A 17448-nucleotide genomic window follows, 5' to 3' on the forward strand; every position below is an offset into this window, starting at 1 on the left:
TCACATGGAAGGGGACGTGTCTGTGCTGCTGCCCAGGTTCCCAGATAACTATGGGCTGAATCCGGGCTGCTACTTATGCAATAAAAAATACTGCAAAACTCCCCTCGGACTTTGCTGGCAAATGTGCCCACTGCTGAACCAGTGGGTGAAATATGCTATCCCCATTGCCGCTAGCCAGCCCGAACACCCTGAGGCGTTTTTGTCTGGAGAGTGCCGACGGGAGACGCCCCTCCAACGCGAGAACTGCTGTCGCATCTGACCGGTGCAGCAGGGCTGAGGAGCTAAGGAAGGCAAGTAATAGGCGCTTCAGCCCTTCTCTTTCTCACGAATCCTGAATCAGCTGGGCTTTTCCAGCTCCAATTGCAGAAAAGCAAGTCTGCTCTGTTTTCCACGGCATAAAAGCTATAATGGACAAGATCCTAAAAGACAGCAAGATCCAAATGACAAAGTCCTCACTTGGAGACATCCTCCCTAAAACACCAGAGGCCAATAGTGGGTATTTTATGACTGGATTTCTATCTCTGTATATTATATGGCTGTGGTGGAGTGGCACAGAGAAGCCGGTAGCAAGGAGCTCCACAATCCCTGCGCGCTGTACGGGGAGATCACTGCGCTAGCCGGTTATACAGATGTACTAGGCAAAGCCTCACGTAAAGCAGGGTGCTGCTGCCTACTAACGATTGCCATAGCTCACACACTGCAGCAGTAGCAGAGGCGCTCAGGCCACTTACACGTGAAGTACACAACCCGACTGCGGGGCAGACACACCGCTCTACGCTCGCTGCGTAGGATTTCTGCAGAACAGCCGTTTCCAGCTCTGGTTAGGGTTGCAACACCGGCTAGGGTTGTATGCTCACTTCTTTGGGCAGTCACCTCCTGTATTTTAATGAATGCATTGTATCCCCAACCAAAAAGATCAATATTAGTCATCAGGAAATCAAACATCACTGTGACCATAACTTTTTTTTGTTTTCGTTTTTTTTGTTGCTCTGAACACAAACCAAGTATCTAGTTACTATAGTGATTCTAATCTAAATTGTGCCACTGACCCAAGAGGTAACTTTTGGCATATAAATAGCGTATGCTTTTCCAGAGGGGCTGGACTACCACATTGTCTACTGATTTCAAGATATGGATGCTCAGCACCTTTGAAAAAATCCATGCCTAATCTTTTGTCCTCCTCTTTGTCCATTTGTAATACTGCAGCAGGAGCACAGCACCACCCCTGTGTATTGCAAGCATTAAAATGCATTGTATGTTTTGAAACTCTGAAGAACCGATATACACATACAAAGTACAAAACACCGAACTGTGAAAAGATGAAGAATTGTACCCTGTAACCCTAAGAACATGAAGGAAATTTGGTAAAATGGGGTACAGGCAGATAAAGCAGCAGTTAATAGTATACAACAGAGATGCCAATTGACATTGACAGTTGTTACACATTTTCTTTGTTAACAGAGAAACAATAAAACCAAGTTAAGAAATCACTTTTTGGACCACTTTTTCCCTGTTTCTTCATTAGTTCAAAGTGTTTTATGAAACTACCATATGGTAACTGCTTTTGTACAGAAAATACACAGTAAGTTGGTTTTGTGGTCCAAATAAACCATGCTTTTTTTCTTTTTCATGCATTGGGATGCAATCAGCTTCTTGTCAGTCATTAGTGAAAAGAACAAGCATATTTTTGACAATTAAAAGCTTCTATAAGTAACATTTTCCATGTTCATTTCTACAGCAATCATTAGCCAGAACTATTTAAAATGTTTCTGGAATTTCCTTTTCTGTTGCTGTCTGCTTTTCTAATCAAGGAATTTTCCAGTATTTGTGACGTTTCCTCATGTAGTTATTTACAAAGAGATGGTCCTTGTGGCGAAGAACCTTAATGAAATTTACAGTTGCTAAGGTACATTTATAAATGCTAGCAGTTACACTCAGACAGAACGAATGGAATTTATTGTGCAGCTCTGGGCTGGGCCAGCAATATAATTAAAGTGCAAATAAAGACAAAAACCACAAGGCAGGCAGATCCGTTTTTCATTGCCAGCGTTAAGAAGCATCATGACTGTGGTAAGAAATGTCAGATCAAATAGGCCTAGGTCACAATCTATTTTAAACATCTATCTCCCTGAGAGGATTTAAGGGAGGTATACAGTGATATAGCCCTATTTCTTCAACTGGCTGAATATCATTGGAAAAGTAAGGACACTTTTCCAGCCAATTTTTTTCAACAGTGCTAATACCTGTATTTTATACTATGATGCACTTTACAGCATGCATTTGAGCTCACTTTCCATGCAGCTACAACAGGCCACTCTTGATCAGGAAAATTTAGGAAGTACCAACTAGCTGTAGAAATGACATCTACCACAAAAGCATAGGCTTCGAAACATTTACAAACAGCACATTTTCTTAAACATATGCCCCTATGCAAATGATAATTACTAGCTTTGATAAAAATATATAGTTTATGTTTGCTGGCATTCAAAATTTGCCACTGATGTGGACGCTTTTAGAGCTAAGTCAGTGCCGAATGGCTGAACAAAAAAACAGACATTTTTCAAACCACTGATTCCACGCAAAACGAAACTGTCACTCCAAGTCCTGGCGTTCATTGCTGATCACTACCCATTGCCAGACCAGACTTGTATGTCTCTCCACAGTGCGTCCAGAAAGTGCTCTGTAGCCTGACTTCTCAGAGAAGCTGCAGGAGGTGCAGAAAAATAAAGTGCCTTTTCCAGGGCTGTGTGCAACGTGACTAACCATCCCATTCCCTGTATGTCTGGATTTCTCGAGTCTCAGGTATAGCTCCTACCCTTGTATTTCCCAGCTGAAGCTTGCAAGGCTGGCAACTATTTACAGCTGTTCAACTAGTTCATTTGCTTTCCATGCTGTAAATACTCTCATTGTGTATTAATGAAAAAATATTTACAATTCATTTATAAGTAAAATCAGTCACGTTAGAAAAGACTGACAAGACATTTAAAGAAGGTAACATTTTATAAAGGGTAGCGTTATATGTATATTTTGAACAACTGCAGATCTGAAGGTACTAGATGCTACCTTAACATCACTCCAAGATAGTAGATGACTCTTAAGATCCTGTTTTTTCAATGAAGTTAACATGATATGAGGACACCATTACTATTACTGCCTCAGTGAATGCATAGTTAGCAATCAACCAAGACCATGTCACAGCCATCTCATTTTGCTCATTTATCTTAATATACCTAAGTATATTACCACCATTTAAATCTGTCCCCTTAATTTGTCACATAAGATGGCTACAATGAGTACCTGTTCGCAGGCAAGTCTCCTATTTTCCATTAAATGCATAGTCCCTACTGCAAAACATTATCTTTGCAAAGCAGAAATCACTTAATCCAGATAGGAAGCATCTTTGTCTTCCACCTCCAATGCTCATTTTCTTTGCCTGAGAGGGAAATGCTGTGAGGCTCTGTATCTCTTACTGGAAAAGAGAGCTTGCATTTTTCTCAATATTTCCCTTGCTGTCTTTAGGACTTGGCATGCATGATTTTGTTCATTGTACTAAAGCTTTCTGTAGACTCTGAGGCAAAGCTGGCTCTTCAGGCGGGGAGTCTGGGTTCAATCTTTAGGGAAAGCTCATACAAGGTATCTTCATCTATGATGAGTGTCTTGTCAAGTAAATAGTGAGTGACCTGGAATGGAGAACACACAGATGAACAGACTGTATGTTACTTCCACAAAAATTTCTCTGCTTTCCTTTTCTCCTTCAGCCCGTTTTAGATCCTGAGATCCCTTCACGTTGTTTTCTTGAGAAACACAACAGCTCGTTTGAACGGTGTAAAGCTGCACCAGCAGCACTCAAGGAACCGAGTATGGCCTCTTAGGAATGGGCAAGTCCTTAGCAAGGTTACCTAAGCCCACATCGCTCTTGTGAAGTTTGAGAGGATATCTTCTCCAGAGGCACAGACTGGCTTTGGGCAAATTTTCATCGCTCCCATGAGCAACAAAGGGAAGAGAACTGCAGGATGCACACAGCATCAGCAGATGCTTGGGCCATCTCCTGTCCCCTAATCCCAGGATTCTGCGATTCCCTGGGGAATTACACTTCCAGCTGGGCAGGGAGAACACATTTCCCTTTCATCCCATTCCCTCATACCCCAGACCCAGCAAGGCTGCAATCCCAAGGCAGCTTCCAGAGAAGGAGGAAAAAACTTGCTTCTGTACGTTGTCAAATGAAGAGTTTCTGCCAGGGTGAGGGTATTACAACCCCAGAGCACCTATCCATATTTCTGTCTGTCCTCTCCTCTCTGTGTGTGGGAGCAGAACACATTGATTTTAGCTTTCAACAAGAGCTGTATCTTACAACTAATTGCTACCACAGCTTTGATTTCATTAGTAGGTAACAGTGACTAAGAAGAGCCTTACCTTCTGCTGATGCTCTATACGGTAGGAGGTCTGCTGGAACTGGCGTATTTCCCTGATAATATGTGAGATCTTTCAAAAGAATACATGTATATGAGTAAGTACAATTGCATTTTGACTTCAGCTAAGTCACATAAGGCAAGAATTTTGCACCAAATTATGCAATTTATCCAGGGAGGAGGGAAGGGAAGGGCAGAGATCATCTCGTAATGGCTTCCAAGGATTTCACTTTCCTAAATTAACCTAAATTTATTGTTCAGTCAGCCTCAAGTGAACCACCTTGTCTCTTCTCTCCCCTTACTGATAACCTCTCTTCGCTTTGCCTCGAGTGACTGCTGACATGTGTAGCCATAAGAAGGGCATTAAGCTGAGATTAGAAGAGGAATTTTCATGCTTCCCTCTGAGGAGTTGTTACAAAACAACATTACATGGTAATTGGAGAGAAATCAACTTTAAAATGCTTTTTTAGATAGACCCTAGCACACTTGAAAAGAAGATTGTGATTACTGCTTTCTGATGAATCACTACATTCCTTTAATTTTGGTTATTTCAAAAAGCCTTTTGTTGCTCCTTCAGACAGCTGCTTTTTCTGTCTGTCACTTCTCAAAGAACAAATTGGAGGCAAATTCACCCTGTAAAAATACTCAGTTTACCAGAAGGTGGTGATAGAAGACTGAGTCAAGTAATTGCTTTCAAATAGCTACCCATCTTGCATGGTGCCAATATACTTGTATGTCTTAGAAGTTAAATCTTAGAAGTTAAATTCAAAGGAGTTGTAATTAAATCAATAATTAACTCACATAATTAAATACCTGTTTAAGGTGTTTTAAGCATATAAGGAACTGAAAATTACCATTCTCATTTTGGAAAAATTGACAAGGCCTTCCTCAGTGAAGTTTGGTGTTCCTTCTTCAATGAATGCCAGGTCCGTCAGGTACATTCCAAGGTAGGGAACAGCAGGCGGGTTACAACTGTGAAACAAGAAATCAGCATATTTGCCTGTAGTTAAATTCACAAATTAATTTTTTTATAATTCACGCAAACTCTTTATTAAAGTACTTGTAATCTATGGGTTACATTCATTTCTAAGACAAACAGCTCCTCTGACTTCATTTGAGTTGTATTTGCTCTGCCCATGACAAATTGAATGTATTCTGTCCAATATCTAATATTAATGGCAGATAACCTTTAGTAGAAGGTAGAATGGTAACATAATGGAGTGAGAGCAAGGATAGGTAAACTCTGGACTCAAAGAACACCTTCAAGCATATTTCAATCCTGGCTGACAGCCAATCCCTGAAATAGATCCTACACACAAGCTAAAAATGCATGTAGACGTGCTTCTGCAAGGTTGGTGTTCTGCAGTCGGGTAAGCATCCTAGTATAGGAAGGGTACATGTATGCATGCATGTGTGTGAGAGCGCGTGTGTGCATGTGGAGATATATACACATATATGTATATACATACATATATAGATACATACTTATACATACAAACACATATGTATATATATGCATGTATATACATATGTGTGTGTGTGTGTGTATGTATGTACGTATACACCATTCTGTCAAAGTCTATTCAGGTCTTCTCAACACTGAACACAAAGAAGAAAGAGGACGACAGAGAGGTAGCAAAGATGATCTGGAAAACTGTGAATACAGACTGTAGAGAATAGGTATTTTCTTTTCTTGGAGGGACAGCAGGGATGGGATAATGATTGTTGCTTCCCTAATGCAATAATCACTGCTCCACACTCACTGATTCTTGCCTCAGCAGAAACAGTAGAGAACTTGGTTTTCTGAAGCTCTGGCATATGAAAAATGCAGGGTGATGGCTGTACTGTTAACTTAGTCCGACTGCTGACTACCCTTAGCAGTGCACTTCATTCTGGGTATTTTTTACGAGGGTGATTGTTGTACACAGGCAAGCAACCTATTAACTGAAAGGTGCATGGAAGTACCTGTTCACATATCGTGAGTAAAAACATTTTTTAAAAAGTGATTAGCACCCCCACAATGCTTCTAAAGTAAAAATTGACTAACTTGAACTATGTATATTTTGAAACATTTCAGCAATTATTCTTGCTTCTCTCAAGATCGTTTAAAGTAGTTGTACCACTCCACCCTGGAAAGCCTACTTCTAACTACAGAACTTGCAAAAACACAGGTTTTGTATGCATGCAGTTGGAGTCAATAGATAAATTGTAGAATCCTTGCCACAGGATATTTTGGATACCAAAATTACATACGGTCAAACACAATCTGGCAAATCAATTCAAGAAAAAATTATTCAAGGGCTACTGTACAAAAAACCGGGCTGTTTTCCAGGGTGGCAGACTACAGGGGGCTGGGACGGTATAGGAGAGGAAATAACCACTGTGCATTTGACCTGTTCCTACATTCCTCTCATCAGCTACAGGCCAGTGTCAGGAACAAGATAAAGGGGTGAATGGATCTTTGATCTGACTCAAGCTTATTCTTAAGTCCTAAACTTCTTATCTGGACCAAGGGCTCTTTGGAATCCTGTTTTTGAATAAGAACTTTTATTTATAAACCTGGCTTCGCACTTATTGAAAAAGTTTATCAGTGTAAGTAAAACCCCAATAGGGAACATTCACACAGAATAATAGTTTAATTTATTTCAGTAATTATCTGGAGATATTATATTTATCTATATTAGGGGTACTAAATCATGGGATATTCAGCAAAACAATAATGCCAAATAGAATAAAACTAGAATTTAAAAGGTTATTAGGTAAAAATATTATCCAATATTATATTAATTATTAAAGCTTAATCAAAGCCAATTCATCTTTAACATCTACTATCCACTGCTTATAACAAAACATAATTGTATGGTGTAGGGAAGCATACTTTTTGAGCGTTTCTCTAAGATTTTTAAATCTTCCTTCAGATGATACAGTCTTCTGAAGCTTGTCCATGAGAGCTTTTGTCTAGAAAGAAAATGCATTACAAATGTCATTGCTATTGCACATAAATGACTGGGATTAGATTTTAGAAAAGGTGTAATTCACTTAGCATCTTCACCCATTTTGAAAAGTAATAACATAGGCATTAGGAATTTAGCTTCATTGTAGTTCCGAGTGTATTTCTGAAAATGGAGATTAGGCACCATGAAAGATTTTCCTTTGAGTAATACATAGAACCTGTATCTATGCTAACATTATTAGCCCGTAAATTCAGGAAAAAAGAAAAGTTCATTAAATTAATGGTCAGCAATTCAGTTTACTGCATATACAAGAATATTAGAGACTTGATCTTACATGTTGCTGAGCATCCTCAGCTGCCTTTACTGAAATTAGTGATAGTAAAGGATGTTTACTGCCTTGCAGCTTGCACTAAGCTGGTTTTGCCTCCAAGTTTCTGAAAAAAGCTGAATATGTATTTGGAAATATATTACTGTCTTACACAAATTACTTTCAGTGGGCATCATCAGAGCCTGGTTACTTTGTAAGCAAAATAAATTCGCTTTTCAGCCTATTTATGCTATAGACTTGAGACAATATAGAGAATCATGAGAAATTTGTCATATTTGAAACTGAATTTCCAATTAAGAGAAAGCTGTAGGCAGAAGCAGACACTTTCTTTTTCTTCTAAATAGCAGGCTGATGAAACACTCAGATTACATTTCCAGTAAGTACTGGAGAACTGTGCAACAACATTGATCTGTTGTTGTTTTTTTTTTTAATTGAGAAGTTTAAAAATCAAACAAATTCTAAACATAAAACTTTTGGAGGTAAACTCTTACATAACAGTTTGTACTGAAAGGATTTTTTGCATATTTTTAAATAAAAGAACATAGCACCAGCTATAAAGCATCTGAGAAAAAGCTGACTGGAGAAAGAAGGCAGTGCGGTCAGAATGTATTCTAAGTGAATTTCATTGCTTTGGATGCTTGAGTGCTTTGCAAAAGCTGCAGAAACATACGGAGGAGGAAATGCAATGATAAAAGCCCACCTTTTGCATATCAATTAGCCAGACCTAAAATGGGCAATCTGAAATCTTCCAATTAGCAGGAGTAAACCCTGTATCCAACTGCTGCCTAACTTACAAGTGATTGGCTCTGTCCTTGCTCTGTTATTCCACCATACTAAAATATTCACTTTTTTTTTCCAAATAGCAGAAAGCTGAGATTTAAATCATTCAACCAATATCTCCAAACCATTTAAAACAGAGAACATAAAATCACAGAATCATAGAATATCTCGAGTTGAAAGGGACCCTCAGGCATCATCAAGTCCAACTCCCTATAAAAGACTGGATACTCTTCATCCTGGCTAGTCTTGGGTTTTGTGTCATATTTTTGTTATTGGCACTCTCACAGGCTCAGCCATGCTGCTGACGGTCTCAGCAGCAAGGTAAGGGTTAAAGGGAGATATTCACTGCATTTAAACTTAGGCACCTAAATGAGAAAGAGGTCTGGTTGTCTACGGTCTCTTACTGAGTAGCAAAACCTCAGCACCTTGAGAGGAAATGCTGACCTTTCTACCGACTCTCTGCACAGGGAAATACGGCTCCTGTTTTAGGCACCTGAGCTGACTATAGTTATAGCTAGTAACCACCTAGATGTGTAAATCTGAAAATATCTAAATTTAGTTTTCTCAAATATTTCAGTACTTCTGGCTCAAGTCGTAGGCTTAGGCACCTGCTAATTCCATTTAAATCTGTTTGTTCCTACAGATATTTAACTAATGATACCAAAAAAAGGGTAAGCTAAATACAAAATACTTTGACATGAAATACCAGTACCACTTGGTGTTTCCAGCAAATAGTCAGAGTATTGTAAAAGTAGAAATATTTATGGGAGGAATCCTATCTCAACATGTCGTTTTCTGAACACACTGACCAGTGAAATCTAGAAACCATACTCTAATCCTATCTTTCTTACCTGTTTGGATACTTTACCCCAAGTTTTCTTAAGTCTGTAGATTGCACTTCTGTTCAAGGCTGACGTGATTTCTAACACACCATTATAATTGTGCATACATCGACAGATATCAGCTACTGCTACCCACTTTTCAATTGAGTTAGCCCGGGAGCTGACATCAGCGTAATTCATGATTTGGGAGGCAACAAGGTTACTCATCTGACCAAACAAAGAGGAAGAAATTTAGGACATTTAAATATAATCCCTTTCAACATATAATTATTTAATGAACAAGGCAGAAAAAACTAATGCAGAACAGAACTCACGGCTCTCAATAAAACCAGAGAAAGTGTATTGAGAACAGTGTTGTAGGGAAGTGGGGGGGAATGACAATATGAAAGATGGTTAAGAGATGCAATGGGGAGTATCTCCAAGCCAACAGTAATAAAACTGACCGGGAAGTAAAATTCATGGAAAATGGTAAACAGCAAAGATATAGTTAGGGATGCAGAGGGCGTTCATTAAATAGAATTGGTGTTATATTTTCACTCTCTAGAGAAAATTTAGTTTCTTCTATAAGCAACAAGGCATTGTAGTACAATTTAAAATGTTCTACTCTATTAAATTGAAATGCTGAGTACCAATTCTTGAAAACGAGAATCTTCATGTGCTTTGATTTAAAAGGTTAATCACAAAAAGACTGTAACATTCAGTTAATACTAGATAAGAAGTTACATCACATTGTAAAAAAAAAAGATATTTTTGTTCCAGAGGTCACAGACAGTGTCAACAGAGTTCCTAGAAAGTAATCTATATTTAAGAGTACTTACATCATTAAAATGTTGACTAGTTTTCATAATATAGGGTGTTCTCTCATTTTTATCCACTTTCATCCAGCCCTGCCCAAGAAACTCTCTAGACATTGAGAGGAGAGGAAAAAACAAACAAAAATGCCCTTAATATATACATTACAGAGTCTCTGTCTGTAACCATAGCCTAAGCAGACTCCAAGTATACCTCATTTTGTTAGAAGGTAATAACACAGCTTTACACTAATTCCAGCATTTCACTACACCATTTTTAATGCTGTCTGAAGCAGTAAATGTTATAAAACAGATTTATTTTTCTTCTAATCCCCTCCCCCAGCCCCGCCATCCTGATTTTCAGCATTGTGACCCTATTTGAAATTGGTCTTGTCAGTTTACATGGTTATATCCATGTTACACTGCTATATGAATGAAGCTGATTTGACACTCCCTCCCTAGAGACTCAGCACTTCCACACGACATTCACCCTTCACTAGCCCAGAGCCTTAGACCACGGATTTTTTTTCTTAGCAAAGAACTCAGTCTTTCAAAACACGAGCAAACTATAGGGGAGTCAGAGGCAATGATAGAAACAGCCGAAGGACATTATCCTGTTACGTATGCAAACCTTTTTGCCAGTAGCATGAATTAATGTAGTGCCTAACACTGCCAGTCGGTAACTCATCCACCGTACTCACTTCAGTCGCTCGTAGGAGGACACTTACTCATATGGTATGCTTCGGAAAACTACGTGATCTAAAAGAGTTATTTGCTCTGCAAGCTCCATGGCCGACAAAGTCTCAAAGCACTCTGGTTTTGGACAATCTGACTGCAAAAACAAGGAGAACATTTAATGATCTCTTTTTGCATCAAAGGACATTTCAAAGCACAGGGTATTAAGAACTTCGTATGAACTTTCAACACAGAGTTGTAATTATCTTCTTTGCTCCAAAGAAATAGGGATTAAGAAAAATTGCTAACAACACAAGGGTAAACAGCAGGCTGGAAACTCATAGGAAAACAGGCACATACCAAGTCATGAGTAAGTACGTAGGTCAGTTAAAGTCTGCGTATTCTGCGTTACTTTCCACATAACCACTCTGCACCTAGTTCATTGCCCACACTCTTCTTCGAATTAATGCAATGCACTTATGAGATGGTGGTGACTACAGTTTGGAGGATGGGCATTGTCAGTCAAGGCCAGCTACGGTTCTGATGGCAGCTGAGATGGCAGACATTTATAATTTCATATATTAATATCTTTCCCTTTTTTTTCCTATCATGTGATTTAAATCCAAATCCTAAAGCTTTGATCTTTCACCTTTGATATGGGCTCCAAATTCTTCCTTTCTCTAAACTAAAATGTACTTTCCTGACATAGAAGAACAGTATTTCTGTTCAGAGTTGTAAATTTGCAGTTGTGCTACATTTTGTTGATTTAAAACCACAACATTTCTATAGGAGTATTTATGTTTAAATTTCAAGATGAACTTACCATCTGAATGATATCCTCTATTTTTAAATGGGTATCATCTTGATCATCCTGAGAAAGAGCCCTGAAAAATTAAGTAGCAGACCATCCTATATAAATAAAATTGTCTATGGTTATGAGAAAACCTTATCACAGATAGGCAATCATGTTTATCTAAAATAAATCCTAAGACTGCAACTGAAGATGTAAAGAAGAAAAAATCTGGTACCTAAAATCTAATGTCTTGTTTTAAGTAAAAGTGTACAAAATGGTACAGCATCAGAGTCACGTAAGAGAAAATTATGGTCATGGAGGCTTAAAATCTCTGAGCTAAGGACAGCATATACTGTAGAATGGTCAATGACAATAGCTACTGTACTTATGTGCTGATTATAGTGGTAAGGTTTCTACATCTATCCCACTTTGACATTAGTGCAAAGAAGTTTGGTGGGCAAAGAAAAATTCCCTTTTCAAGAACTTGACTGGCAACACAAAAACACCACACAGTAACAATAATATTTAATCAGAAGCTTTCTATCCTGAATAATCCTAGGAAAACTCAAGGTGGAAAATTACATTTCAAGCCTTTTCTCTGATTTTTAAACTACTGTGCTAAGTGATATTTTGGGGAAATGTTTGAAAAATCAACATTTGAGAAGTGAAGAAAAGACAGCAAAATAAGCATGCATAAAAGAGTGATTCACTGGGAAGTGTTCTTGTTTATTGGCACTACACCGTCCTATTCAGTGTCCCACACAACTGTGAGTGCGGCGATAGACAACAAACTGCTAACAGATTTTACTTGTAGCAAGTACATAATTTCCTTTCAGTAATACCAGTGTTAATCCATGCTTCCAATTCTGCTATAGAAAACCTGTGATTATTAGGGTTATTTCAGAGTAATGGGTCAAAAATGAACCCAGCAGAAGTAACAAGTATTCAAACCCCATCTACCCTGATGGGGTACACCTTGGCACGTAATTCTAAGATCTTACCCCTTCATTTGGAAAATATAGACTCAAAAAAACCTTGAATAGACTGGATTTATATAATATAGGAAAGAGAAGATTTAAGGAGAAAGAACAATATGTCGGTACGTAAAAAGACATATAAAGACACCAACGATATGCCAAGAGGTCACTGGACTGATTCAGGGGAGATTTAGTTTCAACATTAAGTTAATTTGCCAACTGCAAGTATAGGTGAGCACCAAAACAGGCTTTCTGCAGAAGTTGTAGAGTACTCATCAGCTGAATTTTCAAGGAAAGTTTAGATGACCGTTTTCAAAGAAGATCCAGATCTACTGATCATTCCAGAAAGCACAGCAACTGGACCAGGTATTTTCTCATGGTACCTCCAATTCTTTATTTTTGCACTCTGTAGTAACAGGCTTCGCATGTACCAGCTGGAGAAAGGGTTAAAAGAGAAGGATTATATTGCCTGGAGACTTGAGCTATGAGTGTAAGATATGGAATTTGTACTATGTGGGTGGGGAGGAAGTGTTAATGCTTAGTACACTAGGTTCTTCTGTAGTGGGTTGCTGTTGTTTCCTTTAGGTTTGCCAAATTGGAGGACTAGGGTAAAATCAAATGCAGATACTCAGAGAAAAGATCTACGAAACCTCGTTGCCTTTATTTTCAGCCTATCAAATCCACACAAAATGCCCCTTTCTTCATAGGAGTTGGAAACACCTCATGTCCGGGTGGGCAAGCCGTGCAAAGTCTTGAATGTCTACTTCTTCAGGAGAACCCTAAGCTTCTTCTCCAGATAACAGTGGTGTGCAGCCTCAGTAACTGTAAATAGACTGGCAATCTGTCTTTCCTGAGCAGCTTATTTTGTGCTGTATCTCATGACTGATTGCCTGCAGAAAGGTATTGTTCATCATATGACAAGAGCATGTGCTTCCTGGCAACAAAAAAGAAGAGAGGACTTGCCCTTCTGCCCCAAGTATTCTCAGTAACCTTGTAAACTCATCATTTGAGTTCCTTACATATAACTTTATATTGGCTGGAGTTCTCATCTTTGGTACAGAAATGATTGTATTTGCTTAATACAAAATAAAATAGGAAACATGAGATTCTTAAAAGGCTGAAAATAATTAACTTTTCCCCATCTTTGCTTCCTGATACTCTCTAACATGACGTCTCACATTTTATGTAGACTTCCAATCCTTCATTCTAAAGAGGTGACTGACTTTTTCTCTAACACAATGGTCTCATGAAAAAAATTCTCCTTTTATCCATAAATGCTCTACGTTTAAATCTGCAGAGGGCAACACATCTCCAGACTAGATAAAGCTCATTTTTGATAGCATCAATATCAGCTTCCACTTCAGTCTGCACTGCTGTCAGCTTTGGGATACCTAGTTTCAACAGAGGTCTAGGAAGATATGTTGAGCTGATCAGTTCCCATTGCACTCCTTGGAGAGCCTCCTGGAAGCTGGGTAAGACGCACAGGTCCATGTGAAAAAGGTTATGACAGATAGCAAAGGTAAGGAGAGATTCTGCCGGGCTGTTTAACAGTATCCCTCTCAGGGAGGACTGAATGGGGTTATACCTCCATCGTTATCCTTACAAATGAAGGAAGTAAATAGGTAAGAAATAACTTTCTAATTCTTAGAGTCAGCAGCTAAGATTAGACCTCCCTCTCACTTAAACTATTCTTCATGCTTGACCAGGCCAAATATTCAAATAATTTTCTAGCGGAAAACATTAACATCTGTCTCCTCATTCCTTTACGGTGCATAAAATATTTTAAAAATATTTTAGAAGCTGGTGTCAGTTATAGAGCCTGAGATGTATTGTCTGGTGAGATCATAAAAGGCAGAAAATTGGTCATCCATCAAATTTTGACCTCTGCATATCCCTGGATTTCATTTACGTTTATTCTGAGGAAGAAGAAGGAGGAATTGTTTCTTGAACCACCCTTTTTTTTCTCCAGATCGGACTATTTATCAAAGTTATTCACTGCTGTTCAGTGTGAACTTTACACCTTCCTGCTTTACCATCCATGAAATTTTACCTAGATTTCAGGGGTTAGTAAATAAGGCTGATAAAATCTCAAGCAAAACATACTTCAGTAGGTTTGCCTAGCTTTCAGAACGCATATCGAATAAAAAGAAAAAGAAGCTTTTCTACCCTGCAGAGAAATCCTGTCAGTCCATTCAACAAAAATCTCATCACGCAAGAAATACCAGCTGTTCTGTTTGATGACTCAAGAAGGCATGAAGCTCAGTATCTCTCATAAACACTTTCCTTGCCGTTCATATTCTACACAGAGTCTTTCCCAGAGCTGACCATAATATCTTTGGAATATAAACCAACCTTTCCTCCTCCTCTAATCTCTGCTAACGAAGGGACTGATTTTCCCAGGACACGTATGTGCACATACACTCAAAGGCTGGGTCAGCTTGTAAAAAGAGACATTTGTACCCAATGTCCTTCAAGGAGACAGTCCATGGAATATACCCATACGTAGGCTCAGAAAGCATGAACTTTCTTTCACGAGTGTTTGAACATTACATTTATGATAAGAAATGCTTTTCCTAACCTCACTCTGAATTCCTCTACTTTTCAGTGTCGAGAGTAGACTACGAAAACTGAAATGCGGGGAAGCCAAGACCTACAGCGAGGGTTGACTGGCAAACCAGACCTTTGATATGCCAAGGCCTTTTAGATATAAAAGCCTGCAGAAAGCACCTCTTCAGAACAACTAAAAAGCCTATTTTATGACACTCACCTAGCAATTGGGTGAATGACTATTTTCACGAGGGGCATGTCAACTGGCTCAGCCCTCCTTGCCATTTTCATCCTGTCCCAGAGAAGCCTTTTGAATGAAAGTTTCATCAAAACTTCCAGTTATGACAAATCTGTGCTTTCACATAAAAAATATGCTGTCAAAAATCTTCAAACAAATCGATTTCTAGTAACAATAAAAAAGCTTTTCACTTCTAGGTGGGTAATTTATGTTCCTCCCCTAAGTAGTATTGGATGATTCTTCTCTACCTAGAAGAAAACCAAAAAGATAACATCTTTCCAAGGAGGTGGGTATGTGGCGGTGATGGACTGAGCAGCATTTCTCCAAACTAGACATTGGTATGTGAACCAAAAGAGGAACACAATACCTGGAAGCACATTTCTACAACAAGAAAGACTCTAGATAGCTTTAGGACATCCAGGGTGGGATTCACATCCTCTGCAAGTCACTGCCTGTGTTCTGTAATTGCCTGAGAAAGCAAGGTGTCTTCTATGATCTCTGGAGGAACAGTCTAACTTTAGACAATTTTGGTGGACAGAATCTCTCTCGTGACAGGCAGCTACCTTGGAAGCAGTGCTAAATTAACTATCTACAGTTTGTTTTGTGGGCCCTACCAAAGAATTTTTAATAAGTCAATGCAGAGAGGAAATCCCTTTCCCTTCACCCTGTCCTTATAACCTATGGACAGCTCAAGGAACTTAAGAAATAATTTTATTCTATTACAGGCCTTCTCTTAACATTCAGAAGATTGACCGTAATCTGCCATGTTGGCAAATGATAGCAAATTTGCAATCTGATGCAGAAAAAAAGAAAACAATGATATGAGAGATACACTGGTGTAGAACATGGTGCCTCTCCACAACGTCTTGGTGCAGTATGGGAGTGTTTGTTTAAAGCTTAGCAGTTCTTGGCCAAGAGGAACACAGTCTTGGTTGTCCCTACTACAATAAATAGTAATCTTCAGAGACAAGTAATAGAGAGAATTCTTTCAGTTTAGGGAAGAGCATGTTCAATGTTTGCTTTGACCTACTTCCACAACCAGCCATGGCACCACGGGAGGCATCAGGCAAGAATGTCAGGGAAAGAATCATTTCTGTGTCACCATGTCCTCTTTTTCACCAGAAGCAGTATCTTTGTTTTTAGTGCAAATACAGAAAAACCTTTGTTCTTCTGGCACTAGAAACCTGGTTGCCAACTGAGTTCATGCAATTGTATTGTCAGATAGGATGCAGGCATGCAGATATTGTCTCTTCTGCTTCTGTTGGTTTCTCATTCTTCATGAAACAGTTCCAGAATTGAGCAAGGACCTTTTCAACCTGCCAGAAAAGCTAAACCCTCCTGATAGAAACTATTCCCCAGGTTTATATTCTGAATTATTAAAAAGTTAAGTTTTCAAAGAACAGTCTGGAGTTGGTTCCACCTCTGAATCCACTAACAAGCAGGACCAGAGGGACTTCTGCTTTCTGCCGCAATAGCTGAGACGGTTCCTGAGGCAGCCAGAAGTGTACGTTCACAGTCTCCATGGGACAGCAGGTCACTGCTTAAGACTAGCAACTTGATCAGTTTTTTTAAAGCTTATAAATATTCCTAATATGCAATAAAAATGAAGGCTTGTGGAAAAGTAAAGGAAGGCGCACCCCTGTGTCATTACCACAGATCTACGGTTACACACAAACAACTCCATTCAACTGCAGATTACTTCTTAAATCCTGTAATTTCCTCTTTTCCGTTAACTATATAGCCTTGCTGAGAATGTATCTTTGGGAGTAATTACAGTGCTTTTTGAAAGCTTGGAAACTACTCTTAATTACCAGACAACCCATTTTCCTGAGGTGATTTAAGAACCAGAGCTCCTCCTTTTAGCAAAAGGATGAGATATATGACACATTTCATCCCAGCTGAATGATTTTTTTGTCCAAAATCAGAATTGCTCGATACACTCTTTCTCACAAGGTTACTGAAGCAGTTCCCATTCCTGAAGAATTAATTTCTCCTTACCAGCTAACTGTTAACGAATTTGACATGCCTGGCAAAGAACTGCCTCCTGTGTGGCTGGAGAACAAGCCCAAAGGCTTCAGATCACAGTTTTGCTCAGTGTTAAGACTTTGGGACAG

The 17448-nt window shown here is 38.9% G+C and overlaps 1 protein-coding gene across 1 annotated transcript in view; it reads right to left on the reverse strand.

Moving 5' to 3' along the window:
* Positions 1–1628: 1628 nt before the first annotated feature.
* Positions 1629–17448, reverse strand: part of RASGRF2 (Ras protein specific guanine nucleotide releasing factor 2) — a 130613-nt gene continuing 114793 nt past the window's right edge. The window contains exons 20-27 of the mRNA XM_075138211.1: positions 11603–11663; positions 10833–10936; positions 10132–10216; positions 9323–9520; positions 7288–7367; positions 5264–5381; positions 4414–4482; positions 1629–3680 (exon numbers count right to left, since the gene is read on the reverse strand). Of these exons, the coding sequence (XP_074994312.1) occupies positions 3588–3680; positions 4414–4482; positions 5264–5381; positions 7288–7367; positions 9323–9520; positions 10132–10216; positions 10833–10936; positions 11603–11663 (808 nt within the window). The 3' untranslated portion in view covers positions 1629–3587. The remainder of the gene's footprint in view (positions 3681–4413; positions 4483–5263; positions 5382–7287; positions 7368–9322; positions 9521–10131; positions 10217–10832; positions 10937–11602; positions 11664–17448) is intronic.

Source organism: Calonectris borealis, chromosome Z (genome assembly GCF_964195595.1).
Source record: "Calonectris borealis chromosome Z, bCalBor7.hap1.2, whole genome shotgun sequence".
NCBI classification, from domain to species: Eukaryota; Metazoa; Chordata; class Aves; order Procellariiformes; family Procellariidae; genus Calonectris; species Calonectris borealis.